Here is a 15,780-nt window from a genome sequence, read left to right as displayed (position 1 = left end):
AGAGACAAGCACAGGAAGTAAAACATGACAACACATACTAGGAGCAGACTAAACTACAAACTAAAACAGGAAGTAAAGCTAACAGAAACAAACAGGGAAGGATCTCATAACACATCGCATGACCACCTTACTAACAAAACATAAACAAAAGCTAGGAACATTACACTGAAACTTAGGAAACCACACATAAACACATCCAACCAACCCAACCCGTGACAGTCTTCAAGGTAAACCCTCAAGCTTACATAGGGAATGAGTTGGAACTATATATGCCTCAAAGTCAGCTCATTCATTTCACCATTAGCCACTAAATGTACTGGGATATACAACAAATAAGACATTCAAAAGGTTTAAGTATGTCTGAAAGTGGAAACACAGATGTTGGACGTTGGACGGATGTTTTGTATATGATGTCTTCTCCTGTTCCTCAGGATGATCACTGTGTTCTGCCAGATGAGTGCCCATGTCACCATAACGGTCGACTTTACTACAGCAACGACACCATCACTAAAGACTGCAACACATGGTAATGTAACCAGTTGTCTCATTGCATCACATCCCTTAAACATTTCATGATCTCAACTATATTTGATAAACTTCTGCAGTGTTTGTAAGGAGCGCCGCTGGCACTGCAGCCAGTCCGTCTGTGCCGGTGTGTGCGTGGCGACTGGCGACCCGCACTATGTGACATTCGACGGCCGCTGTTACTCTTTCCTGGGCGACTGCCAGTATGTGCTGGCGATGGAGACCAGCGGTTTATTCAGTGTCATGGCGGAGAACGTGCCCTGTGGGAGTACTGGGGTCACTTGTACAAAGTCGGTCACCCTCAGCCTGGGGAATACCATCGTGCATCTGCTGAGAGGTAGGAGGGACGGTGTTGCAGGGAAGCAGAGGATGATGATAGGAAGTTAGGGTTAAGTTTTAGGAACTGGTAGCTTGAGGTAAGCTCTCTTGTCTCTGTCCTTTAGGTAAAGCCGTGACAGTAAATGGGATGCCAGTTAGTCTACCCAAGTCCTACAGTGGCAGTGGTCTGACTTTGGAAAGAGTTGGCCTTTTTGTATCCCTTTCCTCCCGACTTGGGGTCACTCTGCTATGGGATGGAGGTAGGACACACACATCTTCAGCTTCTGCAACCTTAAATATCTCTCACCTCAATCTCAAACATTAAAATTAATCCATCACTTACTGCTGAGGCATTGTTTGTCTGTGGCTGTATATACAGGTTATTTCAGTGGTAACGTTATTGCCATTCCACATGCTGTTTCCAGGTATGCGTGTATATGTGCGTCTGGCTGCCCACCTGCAGGGTCGGGTCGGGGGCCTGTGTGGTAACTTTGATGGGGACACAGAGAATGACTTTACTACACGGCAAGGCATTGTGGAATCTGCAGTCGAGCTGTTTGGAAACTCCTGGAAGGTCAGCCCCTCCTGCCCTGACGTGGCAGACCAGGACCTCCGAGACCCCTGTGCTGTGAGTACAATACAAAGACATGTTCATTCACAAACGCACACTGACACTTGCAGTAACATTAAACTTGAACTTACTTACTTAATAGGACAGATTTGGCGAATCCAGTTTTTAATTATCTTTCTCATACACACACATGCAAAAGCAAACTAACTTTTGTATTTGTGTCTTGGTCAGCTGAACCCCCACAGGGTGACCTGGGCCAGGAAAAGGTGTGCAGTCCTAACTCAGGAACTCTTCTCTCTGTGCCACTCTGAGGTGCCATTCCAGCAGTATTACGACTGGTGTGTCTTTGATGCTTGTGGGTGAGTGACAGCACTAATCTACACTATTTATTCAAGTATCTCAAAACTGTCTTTTAAACATGTATAATCTACTATGTACAGTACCTGCGACTGATGCCAAAAATGCTTCAGTGGGAATAAATGGCTTCTTTCTCAGTAGTTCTTGTCCCATTCACTGATTTCAACAGAAATGACAATAACAATAACTCACGATATAATTTTTTTCAACAGCAATATAACAAATGTTCAAGAAATATTCAATAAATATTTGATTTTATTCACTTGATGTTTATTTTGTTGAGGAAAAAGGACTGAAAAAAGCTTTTACTTTATTTTACTCGTGCATATTTGTTGACAAAGATTTTAGCATTTTGAATGTTCCACCTCTGATTTGTCAAGTGATCCACTGTTTAGCATCAAGTGTTGATCATAAAGAAGAGTTTAAACCACAATTAACCATCAGGTTACTTCAACTTTCACTCAGCCTACTTAGCAAAAATCAGCCTTTAAACTTAATCTTAAAGAAATAATGATTTGATACTTATCGTGATATTGATATCAACAGATATTAAACTTTTTTATCGTGATAACATTTCCGGCCATATAACATAACTTCCTGACCATTACAGTTTTTCCATATTTGGGAACAAACACATACACATTGCAATGCAACATACACATTAATGCAGCAGTAATATTAATCCAAAAACATCATGTACAGTATAATAGTAAAATGCTGACAGAAATTTTAAGGCACAATGTAACACAAGTAAATTGTGGACCAGTGGAAACACTCAAAACTCGATTGTGATGATATGGTCATCCTCTATATTGCACATTAATAAACATTTGAAAACATCACCTAGCCCTAGGTACCACTTGTGGTCCACTACAGCCACAAACTGGGAATATGCATTTTACTGCCCTTCAATCAGCAGAAATGTGAATTTCTCCATCCTCATGCATAAGGCATGCGTGCTCTTCTTTGTATGCATGCTGGTACACAAACAGCAACAGAGCATAGCATCAAAACACTGGCACTAGTGTTACAGGGTTCTATTGAGTGGCAAGGATGTAGTTTCCATGGTTAAAATATCCTAAGCATATTTTACAATAATTTTCATTCCATTTAATGTTCATATTTTACTATAAGATCGTTCATCTTGAAATTGTGTACTTGAAGTAGTACTTAAGATGACATGAACAGTCCATGCTGTTTTATTGTTTGTGTTTTAGCTGTGACTCAGGTGGGGACTGTGAGTGTCTCTGTACAGCCATTGCTGCCTATGCTGAAGACTGCAACCGCCGAGGGGTCTACATCCGCTGGAGGTCCCAGGAGCTCTGTCGTATGTCAAACACACACGCCCACACTCACACAGTCAATTTCCTGCACACGCACCTTAACTCCTGCCTTACTGTAACCTTTGTTTTCTTTCTGTTCCCCTCATTCTGCAGCTTTACAGTGTGAAAATGGGCTGGTATATGATCCCTGTGGTCCAGCTTGCGCTCCCTCATGTCCCAGTGTTCAGCAGAGTCCACACACCCAGTGTGGCGCTCTCTCCTGTGTGGAGGGCTGCTTCTGCCCTGCCGGCACAGTCCGACACGGTAAAACAAATTTACCAAATTTATCCTGAGCCCCAAGGGTATTATAGTGGAACATTTATATTTATTGGCATTTTGTTTTTATTTTTATTTTGTTTAAAATTATTTTATAAAAACCTGCTCAGGGAGGAAACACATATTTCATGTAGGTCAAATACAAATAAATATATATATTTTTATATTTATTATATTTTTTTTAAAACAAAAGTAGGGAACTAGTCTTGGATTACCTGCACCTCACACTCCAACCAAATATCTACATTCATACATATACACACATACACAACATTTGTATTTGTTGGCATATTTCTGTCAATTATGGATAGTAATTTCTTCCACTTTGAGCCAGAGGAAGATAACACAACATCAGATTGCCATGAAATTTGGTGTGGATATTTATGCTCCTCAGAGTGTAATCATCATTATGTCAAAATTTGCAAACAAGAAGAAAGTCTCTTGATTTTAATAAGCCCATGTCTTATGCAAACTTTCTTGCCTTGCAACTGGCAAAGCTCTAATAATAGTTATCTGCTCTATAGGGGAAAGCTGTATAGTTCCCAGTCAGTGTCCATGTGAGTGGGAGGACTCCATGTTTCCCCCTGGAACTACCATTACCCAACTCTGTCAGAACTGGTCAGTCAATCGAAATGCTTAGAAAAGTATATATCACTTTTTTGCCATAATCAATATTTAAGTCAGAGAGAATTATTTTCCTTTGTGTGTCCAGTTCCTGTGAGCATGGCGTGTGGCAGTGCGACGGTGTGGCATGCCCTCCTCCCTCCCCTCCATGTCTGGACTCAGAGTTTACCTGTGCTTGGGGGCGCTGCATCCCCTCTCAGTGGGTGTGTGACAACGAGGATGACTGTGGCGATGGTTCAGATGAGATCTGCCCATCTACCTGTTCTGTAGACCAATTCCACTGTACCAGCACACCAAGGTGAATCCAAACTCATCTTAATATATCACCAAGCACAATTTGTATGTGGAGATACGAAAGACTGATAACAAAGGGATTAAGGCTCAGCTGTGATAAGTCAACAATGAGGTCATAACCTCAAGCCTATATTAGTGAATATTCTTGGCATTTGTAACCACACTAATAGATTAGCACTTCAGACACCTATCATGGAATGGATTCCTATGCCTAATGATTTGGTTTACTGGAACCGGGGTAAAGCTCTCAATTTGTTTAAAATAGGCCGACAACACCACCAAGTTTTTTTGTCATGGGTCCTAGGACCTCTTTAGATTGATCAAGATTTAAAAATGTAGTAAAAAGAGTAGAATATTAAAAGCTAGGTTATTTTACTAGGGTGAGGGGAGTTATAAAAACAGTGTCATCCTTAAAATATACAGCTAAAAACATGGAAGGTTAAAATACAAGCATGAAACAAAAATCTATGTTAAAAAAAAAAAAAAAAAAAGGATAAAAGACATTCAGCCACACTGTAAAATGACAAGGCTAAAACAGGGGATTTGTGCGTCTCTGCTGGTCTCATCTGCCCAGAAGCCTCAATCCTTTGCTCCTGACAAGCCTGCAGAGAGAAACTAAAGGCCAGTCAAGCTGCCTTTTTCAAATACTGTTGCTAACATTGATTTCACAGAACACACACACACACACACACACACACACACACACCAGTCTTTTAAGTTACTTATGCAGAAGGGAGAGGTTTTAGCAGCTAGCGATCAATGTTTGGATCTGGTCTCTGAAGTGTCATTTCACACTGTCCCTTTGCTCCAGCTTCTCCTCTGATAGGCACCACCTGAATTATCTGTCCAACTTAAATGACAAATGGTCGATAGGCAGTATGACGGTATAAACTGTTCTCAAATCAACTCGATGTCAGATGAATAACGATACATGATACAAATGTAAGACGGGTGAGACAATGCTGTTAACGAGAAAGTTAACATAGAAAGTGGAATATAAACATGATCGGTGGTTCGATGCTGTATCGCAAGTTAATCTGGACGCACCCCAATGCTACAGCTAACAGCGGTCTCCACTGCGTTCCAGCTGAGCACCTCGGACTATTTCCCATTTAGGATGTACGTAAGTACATACACATTAAAGAGAGTGTGGCACAAATCAGACAACGTGCACATTTGGATGATTTATTGACATTTGCAGTGTTTTGAACAGGCATTGACAGTCACTTACATGATCACTCCCATTGTCCTTGCTTTGAACTAATTTGCAGGTCAAAGAGATTCCTGGGAATCAGTATGAAGGACAACAATGTACAAAGTACTTTCAGAAGCATATATCTCCATAAGTACACATTACATAGATAAACTTATCAGAACGTATTTCCAGGTTAGCAGGCAAGGGAACCTCAAGACAAGCCTGCGACATATTTGGGACTATCGCCAATTTATTAAGCCACCACTTAGACTGTCACTCTGACACAAAAGCTAAGCAATGTACTGCTGTGGACGGGGGCAGACAAAGATAGCGAGGTGGATTCTTCTGGATTTATTAAATGAACACAAAGGTCACTTTAAATAAAGTCCAAGCACTTGACGTGAGGCAGTCCCCCAAAAAAACAAGATAATCAATAACACAAAGGTAACCCACACAACCCACAACAATTCAAATCCATAAACAGAAATCAACAATAAATCAAGATGTCAGGGTGATATAATATCGAAGGCATGTGTCAGTACAAACAGACAGGTAGGTAGACAAGCAGGTGCTCACGACAGAGAGATGAACAATAGACCAGCAAAGACTGACGATCAACCCGGACAATATGTAGAGTAGTGACAGACACACATACAAGCAAGCAGGGAACCAAGAGCAGGTGAGAGACATTAGAAATCAGGGCAGACAGGAAACAAAGCACAAACTCAACACGTAACACAGACCATTTCAAAATAAAACAAGAAACAACCAGAGACACAAAACAAACATGCAGACACACAGAACAAACCTCAGATGGTACTCCTGTCTGCTTCTTCAAATTGGGGGCGTGCTGACCGCCATCTACTGTAAGTAATACAACTCCACTTCAAAAAACTAAAACTTAATGAACCAAACTAACCCTTTAAGAATGAATTGGGACAGTCAATGCTCGTGAGTCCACCAGCTGCAGCCGCAGCGCGTCTCAGAAGCGGCTCTCCGCTCCGCAGAGAATAGGTAGCAAGTCTATGCAGCACAGAGCAGATCGAACCAGGCAGGAAGTCAGACACAGAACGGCATAGAGGATCCGGTCAATTTTCAAAATAAAACACCCTGTGGCGCCTCCCGATCGTAAAACAATAATAAACACGGTTAAAACGGACACAAAAGGAAATCATTTAACTGCGTAGCCTACTTAATCATAGTAGAAGCACAAAATGCAAACACTGGTTCCCAAATCAACAAAATCTAAACATATCATCTTGTCAGGCAGGCAAAACGCTCTGATTCTGAAATGCGTGGGAAATGCAGCCTGAAGTTGACGGAAGAAACGGGGTCACATAGAGCTTTGAAGAAGCTAGTAGAAGCACGAAAATGACAAATTAATAACAACTCAATAACGTGGGTCAGACTGCACGCTCCGCTGCTGAAAGCTTCTGACATGCTTCCAGTGGACTTTGACGCCGGGGTGGACGCATCAAAACCGTGACGCAGCCGTAACGTGCCGTAGACGGAGTCAGTGGATTCCCGGCGTCACTCTCGCACCAGCTGTTGTGTAAACACAACACTCATTTAACTTACCCACACCACGAATGACGTGACGCGTGAGCGCGCACGACAACCTATTATTCAGGATAGCTCAGAATTCGAGTAGTGCCGTAACGTTATGTCTCGGAGTTCAGGGCAGAGCACCCGGCTAACGATAAGCCTAACTAACGTTACAGGGATATTCCACCATTTGGGGAATTAAGCCCATTTTCCACCTCCCCTCGAGTAAAACAATTGTTTTTTACCGTTCTGGAAACCATTCAGCCGATCTCCGGGTCTGGCGGTAACGTTACCACTTTTAGCATAGCTTAACGTAATTATAATAACGTAATAGGTATGACGACAATACATATTATAGTAAATTATATCACATAAAAAAGCGGTAGCTAACGTTAATTGAATCAAGCAAACAAACAGCTGTTGTTGCTCCAAAAGGCTATTAATTACCTCGAATTTCACATTAGATTCCTTCACGTTATAAGTTTCCATCAGACTCGCGTGGTAGCCAGGTGTCTCATCCTTTGGCGAGCTCACTTCACGCTCTGTGCTTCAAGTGCTAAGATTCCGATTGGCCCAGAGAAATGTAAACTATAAGAAATATCCAATAATCTTTCGCAATTCTAGCCTGCATGGCATGCAGATGAAGGGCAGCCTACCCCCCCCCCCCCCAACACACACACATACACACATATTGTGTAACTATACTCCTATAAGAATCCGTCTTTACATAGTTAATAAAGTACATGTGTACCTGTTAGCCAATACTTCCATGATAATCCTTCTTTAATCAGTTAAACAATATATTCACTGGAATCATACATACGCATCATCAGTATAGTGATAAATTCCATTTAGCTAAAAAATACACTTTATATTATATGCGCACATATGATAGTCTGGACAGACATGGATGTAAACTGCAACTTGACTGGTTGGTGGAGGCATAGAGGCATATCCAGGGCGATAATTCTAGTAATATTTGAGTCAGTCTTTGCTAATAACATGCAATTCCTAAAGTGAATTGACCCCAACCCTGCAGTGGACCATGTTTGAACCTGGCTCTACGTTGTGATGGCCACCCAGACTGTGCTGACCAGTCAGATGAGGAATTCTGTGGACCTACCACCCCCGTGCTCCTCTGCCCACCAGGGGAGTTCAAGTGTGCCAGTGGAAAGTGCTTGCCAGCCAGCCATGTCTGTGATGGAAGGCTGGACTGCGGTTTTGCAGATGTATCTGATGAACAAGGTATTCTATCACTTAATCCAACCGTATACATATATAAAGTTAGATCTTTTGACAAACTATCAAACATGTTTTTTTGCAGAGTGTTCTATTGAGAAAGATGTTATTTACACTCTTTATCAAGCAGGGTAGTTCATTTCACAATTTAGCACAATTGGTGGGTTTTGCTTTCGATATTTTTGCATGTGGGCATACTTGAATAAATACTTTTCTGTACGATATGTATTTGACCCTGTGATGATTTGTACCTGTGCTGGTCCAGACTGTGGTGTGGTGTGTGACGAAGGGGAATTCCTGTGTGCTGGAGGACATTGCATTCCGTACCTTCGCCGCTGTGATGGACATGATGACTGTGGGGACCTCAGTGATGAAAGGGGGTATGTTTTCAGTTCTGCTGAATTTTACCGTTTAGAAATTTCCACTGTGAAATGAACTGGCATTTATAAATATGCACTGCAGAGTTTGTCCTGCGAAGGATTCAGATTTTACTGTGTTAAGGCAACAGAAAGATCGTGACACTTTCTTTATCAGGCTCTAGTTGACATTTTCTGAATGTCACCAATGTCACGCCCAATATAAATATTTTAAAACAGTTACACAATACCTCAAATAATGATAAATAATGATAGTAATACTCTTCAGATTGTACTTTATTTATGTTGTTTTTCATAGCAGGCTCTCACTGCTCTCAGAACACATGATGTCATCATTATCAAAATGTTTTGCATGGATTTAGGTGTGTGTGTGCACCAGGGGAGTTTCAGTGTCCGAGGGACCAGTGTGTGCCTGCAAACAGAGTGTGTGACGGACGCAAAGACTGCCCCTCTGGAAAAGACGAAGCTGTCTGTCCAAGTAAAGGTACAAATAATAATAGAGCATTGGCTGTTTTATAACTTGCATCCAAATAATATAAATATAAAATTAATATTAATATAAAATAGTGTTAGTCATATACATTTTTGCCCAAAGCCATCCTGCATGGTCAATCAGTAATCAACTATGCCAACCATGTGTGTGTGGCAGTGACCTGTGCTACTGACCAGTTTGCCTGTAGTGATGCTCTATGTGTTTCTCCAGCATGTAGGTCCAATGAGTTCAGCTGTGCCACTGGTGGGCAGTGTGTACCTCAGGCCTGGCGTTGTGATGGGGAAACCGACTGTATGGATGGTAGTGATGAGGAGCAGTGCACCGCCCCCTGTGGCCCTGGCCAGGTGCTTTGCCTCAGTGGGGACCAGTGCGTGGACTATCAGCAGCTCTGTGATGGGACCCCACACTGCAAGGATGCCTCGGATGAGAGTATCAACAACTGTGGTAAGTTAGTGTAAACAAAAATGTGAAGGCACAAAATAAGAATATGGGTTTTGAGCCTTGAGGAATCAAGCTTTAACACAGTCTTTGTCTAAAGATGTGTTAATGGACATTGACAATAATTTGATCTGTCTTCTAGGCTCTACTAGGATACCTCCCTGTCCAGGCAGCTTCCCATGTGACAATCGCACCTGTGTAAACATGTCACAAGTGTGCAATGGTGTTCCAGACTGTCCACGGGGCGATGATGAGTTTGTGTGTGGTGAGTTCTCATGAGATGTGGAGAGAGGTGAGAATGGTTGTGAGGATGGATTGAGTGAAGAAATGAGCAAAGGACTGCATAAGACCTGACTGGCAATGAAAACCAAATCAAAGAAGAAAATATAGCCACAAGCAGCATTGATTGGGATCCAAGCAAGTCATGAAAAAATGCTACATTTCAGAGGAGAAGACTCAATGCTGATAACTTTGGAGATTAAAGTGATGAAAGAATCTGGACTTTGTGATAGTTGCGGAAACGCAAGCTTGATTTTTACAGCATCACCTTGAGATCAAAGTGTCACTTTATGTACCCGACTACTGGGTGACATGTTCAGCCCAAATGCAAAATTTGGTGGTTCCAAGTTTCTAGCAGTGAAATATAAGAAGAAAGTGTCACAGGATCCAAATAAAATAGAGAACTTCCATTCACTATGATCTGAACACCTCATTGTAGGAAACTAACTGACTGAGCTACTGGTGAGAGCATGCCTCTGCACACCTTCTCACAAGTTGAGGTAGTGACATTGTGTTTTGTCAGTTTAAACTTAAAATGCTTACAACACTCAAAATGTTGGTGATAAAATTCTGGAAAAAAATCACACATCATTCTGCTGGTTTTGGGTGTGTTGTCAATTATTTTGGTGGCGTTTGAACCAACCTTGAGCAAAAAATAAAATGTTGTGCATACTGTACAAATTATAGCAAGATAGTGAAGATCACTGCAGACTCACCGTTTGACCGATGTAAAAACCCTTCAAATCACTTTATATTGGACATCTAGAGAATGTCTGTGTTGAAGGCTTGTGAAGATATAGATGTTAATTGATTTAGCATATTCTGAAAAATATAGAGTGACTGACTTCTGAATTGACCATAGATTGCATATTAGTGGATGCGCTGAAAAAATTTCAGCTCTTAAGGACGTAAGGGTGATTTTCTTCGATTTTGGAATGAGAAATGTCTAGAAATTTACATTTGTTGTAAAAAGCCATGCCCACTTTGAGCAATCATTACGAAACTTCATGCATCAGTGACCCTAGATCTTACAAACCAAATTTTGTCCATGCAGCAAATTAGGAGTTATAAACCTTTTGCATGTGTAGTGCCCCCTAGTGGAAGAATATCCCAGGACTGCTCAGTGAAGCTTGAACCAAGCATCTGAACAGACGCTCCAAGTTTGGTTACAATAGCTTAAGCCAATTTTGATTTATGAGCATTTATGTAAAAGACACAAAAGTAAAAATTTATGGAAAAAAAAAGATTGACGTATCAAAATTCTTTTGATAACCTTTGATCAGCAACGTAGAAGATGGGTCAATTTGGCAAACCATCGTGATGAGTTTGCAAAAATAGGTTTTTGAGAAAAGTGATAAAAAGTTGCATAATATGAAATTTTTAGATGCAGATGAATCCAGAGATTAAAATGATGAAAGACGTTTGACCCAAAATGAAGCAGATCTCGAGATAATCGCAAAAACGTAAAGTTGATTGTTATAACGCCACCATGAGGTCTATGAGTGCCATTTTTTTGCCGGAGTAGTGGGTGGAATTTGCACCGCCAATTTTGGTGAGTTTTCGTCCAGCAGCTTTGCTGCTTGGATCCCTAATGAAGAAAGGAAACTTAAAGGCGGTGTTCATCTCATTCTCTCCTTTTCACAAAATTGATGGTGATGGATGTTTGAATCTCTGGTATTTTTAATACTTTTGAAATCTTGTTCTGTCCAGATAAAACTGTCTCACCCTTGGCCCCTGGCAGTAGGAACACTACTGTCACCTGCCCTGAATTCACCTGTATGGATGGATCCTGTGTCCCCTTTAATGTCGTAAGTCTACCAATAAAAGGCACCTTGGTTAGCCATAATCAGCAAGCTTAAAATGTATGACATTTTAACATTTCCTCACAAACATTATTGAAAGTAGCAATATTTTGCGTAACATAACCAAAAATGTGCTCATCCCCCATCAGTTACATTCAACCCATCTTGCTCACTAACCCTGCACTATTACTTAGGTGTGTAACGGTGTGGTAGACTGCCCAGAATCTTTACCAGCACCACTTGGAGGCCTCACTGATGAGCAGGGCTGTAGAAGCTGGAGCTCCTGGGGTCCATGGAGCCACTGCAGCACTTCCTGTGGTACAGGCTCTATGACCCGGCAGAGAACGTGCCCTCAAGGAGACCCACTGCGCCACTGTAGGGGGCAGGACTTCCAGAAACAGCAATGCTTTAACATAACCTGTCCTGGTAAAGTGGACATGAACTAAAAAATGAATATGTTTCAGAACAGTTTAAAGTCTTAATGCATAGTTTAAATATGTATAAATACATATTACTAAAATGTGATGCTCTCTCCTCCAACTTCCAGTGGATGGTCGGTGGCTGCCGTGGGGGAGCTGGTCGAACTGTTCCAGTAGTTGTGGTGGAGTGCAGGTCAGACACAGGGGATGCATCAGTCCTCGCTACGGAGGCCGAGACTGTTCCCAACTCCCTGGACCATCCAACCTAGCCATGGAAATTAGTAAGAGCTGTCTGTAAATTAAGTTTTAGATGAAATTAATGATACTGAAGGTCAGTTACCTGGTTGGAGATATGAAAATAAATACCTCTAACTTGCACAATAAATCTGAGGAAGAAACTGTTCATTTTAAATGTTTGGTTCACCCGAAATCCCATACAAGGCAACTCATGTCAAGAGTTTTCACAAGGACTGTTTTGTTGTTAGAAAGTTAAAATGAAAACTGATCTGACTTTCTACAGTAACTGGGACAAAAAAAAATTCCATTCAGCTACATTGTTTTGAGATGGAGGCAGAAATCTCAGAGGTGGTTATCTCAATAACATAATAATTGTAATAATAATAATAATAAATGTAAATGTATGTAGACCTAATCGATCTGTGCATAATTTATGAGTAAATACTTTATCATGAAATAGAACAAAAAAAACAAGAAAAAAAACATCAAAATGCATAGTAACAAAGGGTTTTCTTCTTCCCTGTCCCACTTTAGAGGCTTGTCCTGATGATGGATGTGTCAATACCAGCTGTCCCACTGGGCTGGTGAGACACAGCTGTGCTCCCTGCCCGATGTCCTGTGCCCACATCAGCAGTGGGACATCCTGTGATCCCACAGCACCTTGCTCCTCAGGTCAGTCAGGAGGAATCTGGACTATCTTGTGTTCTAAAATAAATTGTTGCTTCTTGCCATTTTGAAATTGCCATGTTAAATTTTATATGTCACAATTAACTCATTTCAGGTTGTTGGTGTCCGGAGGGCCAAGTGATGAGCTACATGCAACAGTGTGTGTTACCAGAGGACTGTATGTGTGAGGTGGCAGGTGTGCGCTACTGGCCGGGCCAGCAGATGAAGGTGGACTGTGAAATTTGTGTTTGTGAGAGGGGAAGGCCTCAGAGATGTCAGCCTAACCCAGACTGTTCAGGTGAGTCTGTCAAATTAATTTCAAGATCAACATCTAATCTGCAATTCATTTCTACCCACATACTGGGTATAGTTCTTCATCTGCCTAAAAGTCTGAGCAGTCATACACAGTCAGCTTTGTCATGCTGCAGTACACTGTGGCTGGTCGTCATGGTCCGAGTGGGGCGATTGCTTGGGGCCCTGTGGTGTTCAGAGTGTCCAGTGGTCATTCCGCAGCCCAAACAACCCCACCAAGCATGGAGACGGCAGAACGTGCAGAGGAATTTACAGGAAAGCCCGTCGGTATGTAGCCCTCTCCTCATGGTACTGTAAACTACTTTTACCATTTCAGCTACTAGATTGGTACTGTCGGTCCTTTTTGTCTGGCCATGTTCCCCAAATATAGTCAAAACACATAAGAAAGAATCAATAAACTGTCATCTTAGTTCAATGCTTCCTATTGTGGATGTAAAAATGATAAATGAATATATGAATATAAAAAAAATAGAAATTTAGGTAATCAATTATCTGAATAAAAGTCTTAAATTATCATATTAAATTTGGTTTAAATCTTTAAAGAGACGAACCAAGGTGTTGCCGGAGAGATTGTCCCTGCTCTGCAGATACAGGAAAAAGGTCCACCCTAACAATCTGTCCCTCACCGTTTAATACTCCCTTTGCTCAATGCCACGTGGACTTCCAGACTGCATCATTTCACTTCAGAGTTCCAGGTTCTTTCCATGAGAGAGAGATATATATATATAATCTTTAAGAAATAACCTATTTGAAATAGAAATAAATATATACTTAGAAATCATCTCCATTTAACAAAACCTCTGGGTGGCTTGTTTTAAGAAATAGCATTTTACTTAGACTAAGTGTGTGGTGTTAGAAACTATGTAATTCCATTACTCCTGCATGCATTTACCACGTCTGTGTGTCTATGCAGGTGCCAGACAGACCCCTGTAATGAGTGTGAGTACCAGGGTCAGTCCCATGCTGTGGGAGACAGATGGAGGTCAGACCACTGCCAGTTATGTCACTGTCAGTCCAACCTTACAGTGCAGTGTTTCCCCTACTGTCCATACGCTGTCAGTGGATGCCCACAGGTAAGAGTAGAATTGTGTGTGTCTTATGTGTATGCACTTACTGCTGCTTGAGTATGTGCCCATATTTGATGGGTATGTGATCAGAATCAGCTTTATTGGACAAGTATGTGTCATAAGGAATTTGACTCCTGTTTTAAGTTGCTCACACTGTACTAGGAATGCATTCATTTATAATTTTTTTTAAAGACATGACCAACAACATACAATGTCTATTTTTTCTGTAAATTGTAAACAAAGCAAATAGTGAAATAAAAACATAATGAATGGATATACACAAAATGTATGCATACAGTATATGCAGGTCTACCAGGAAATTTTAGAGCATTTTGTGCTTTCACCTGCTGACAAGCTGTATGGAGATGCTGATTTCCAGCAGGATTTGGCATCTGCCAACATTCTGACTAGTGACTGGTTAACTGACCACGGTTTTACTGTGCTTAATTGGCCAGCCAGCTTGTCTAATCTAAACCCCATAGAGAATCTATGGGCAATTGTCAAGAGGAAAATGACACCAGACCCAACAATACAGATAAGCTGCCTGGGCCTTCATAACACCTCAGCAGTGCCACAAGCTGATTGCCTCCATGCCACGCCACACTGATAGAGTAACCGATGCAAAAGAAGCCACGACCAAACGCTGAGTGCATAAATGATCCTTTTTCAGAACTTCAGCTTCTCAGAAGGTTGACATTTCTGTATTACACATTCTTTATTATACTAATATTTTAAGACATGGGTTTTTGATTTCCATGAGCTGTAACCATCAAATTTCACTTTTTGACTTTATGGAAAAATATGAACTTTTTCACGATATTCAGATTTTCTGAGATGCATCTGTAGTTTTATTAGTAACTTTATATAGTGTTTTATTTTATTTTTACTTTGTTACCATTTTGTATTATACACTTAATTATATGTTAAGTTCTAGCATAAGTGTGTAGCATGAAGGACTACAAACTTTGTTTCATTATACACTGCTCAAAAAAATAAAGGGAACACTTAAACAACACAACGTAACTCCAAGTCAATCACACTCCTGTGAAATCAAACTGTCCACTTAGGAAGCAACACTGATTGACAATCAATTTCACATGCTGTTGTGCAAATGGAATAGACAACAGGTGGAAATTATAGGCAATTAGCAAGACATCCCCAATAAAGGAGTGGTTCTGCAGGTGGTGACCACAGACCACTTCTCAGTTCCTATGCTTCCTGGCTGATGTTTTGGTCACTTTTGAATGCTGGCGGTGCTTTCACTCTAGTGGTAGCATGAGACGGAGTCTACAACCCACACAAGTGGCTCAAGTAGTGCAGCTCATCCAGGATGGCACATCAGTGCGAGCTGTGGCAAGAAGGTTTGCTGTGTCTGTCAGCGTAGTGTCCAGAGCATGGAGGCACTACCAGGAGACAGGCCAGTA

General features: G+C 41.2%; 1 protein-coding gene across 1 annotated transcript in view; it reads left to right on the top strand.

Annotated features, from left to right (window-relative positions):
• The window catches only part of LOC123980270 (SCO-spondin-like), a 114,966-nt gene that overhangs the window by 12,652 nt on the left and 86,534 nt on the right, over positions 1-15,780 (top strand). Inside the window, exons 11-30 of the mRNA XM_046064590.1 lie at positions 606-862; positions 969-1,103; positions 1,269-1,471; positions 1,646-1,773; positions 2,989-3,098; positions 3,208-3,357; positions 3,894-3,987; positions 4,082-4,291; positions 8,067-8,272; positions 8,532-8,646; positions 9,006-9,127; positions 9,347-9,580; positions 9,717-9,839; positions 11,564-11,661; positions 11,850-12,081; positions 12,203-12,355; positions 12,846-12,983; positions 13,093-13,275; positions 13,406-13,556; positions 14,203-14,362. Of these exons, the coding sequence (XP_045920546.1) occupies positions 606-862; positions 969-1,103; positions 1,269-1,471; positions 1,646-1,773; positions 2,989-3,098; positions 3,208-3,357; positions 3,894-3,987; positions 4,082-4,291; positions 8,067-8,272; positions 8,532-8,646; positions 9,006-9,127; positions 9,347-9,580; positions 9,717-9,839; positions 11,564-11,661; positions 11,850-12,081; positions 12,203-12,355; positions 12,846-12,983; positions 13,093-13,275; positions 13,406-13,556; positions 14,203-14,362 (3,202 nt within the window). The remainder of the gene's footprint in view (positions 1-605; positions 863-968; positions 1,104-1,268; positions 1,472-1,645; positions 1,774-2,988; positions 3,099-3,207; positions 3,358-3,893; positions 3,988-4,081; positions 4,292-8,066; positions 8,273-8,531; positions 8,647-9,005; positions 9,128-9,346; positions 9,581-9,716; positions 9,840-11,563; positions 11,662-11,849; positions 12,082-12,202; positions 12,356-12,845; positions 12,984-13,092; positions 13,276-13,405; positions 13,557-14,202; positions 14,363-15,780) is intronic.

This window comes from Micropterus dolomieu, linkage group LG01 (assembly GCF_021292245.1).
Source record: "Micropterus dolomieu isolate WLL.071019.BEF.003 ecotype Adirondacks linkage group LG01, ASM2129224v1, whole genome shotgun sequence".
NCBI classification, from domain to species: domain Eukaryota; kingdom Metazoa; phylum Chordata; class Actinopteri; order Centrarchiformes; family Centrarchidae; genus Micropterus; species Micropterus dolomieu.
This window is presented reverse-complemented; position numbering and strand designations above follow the sequence as displayed.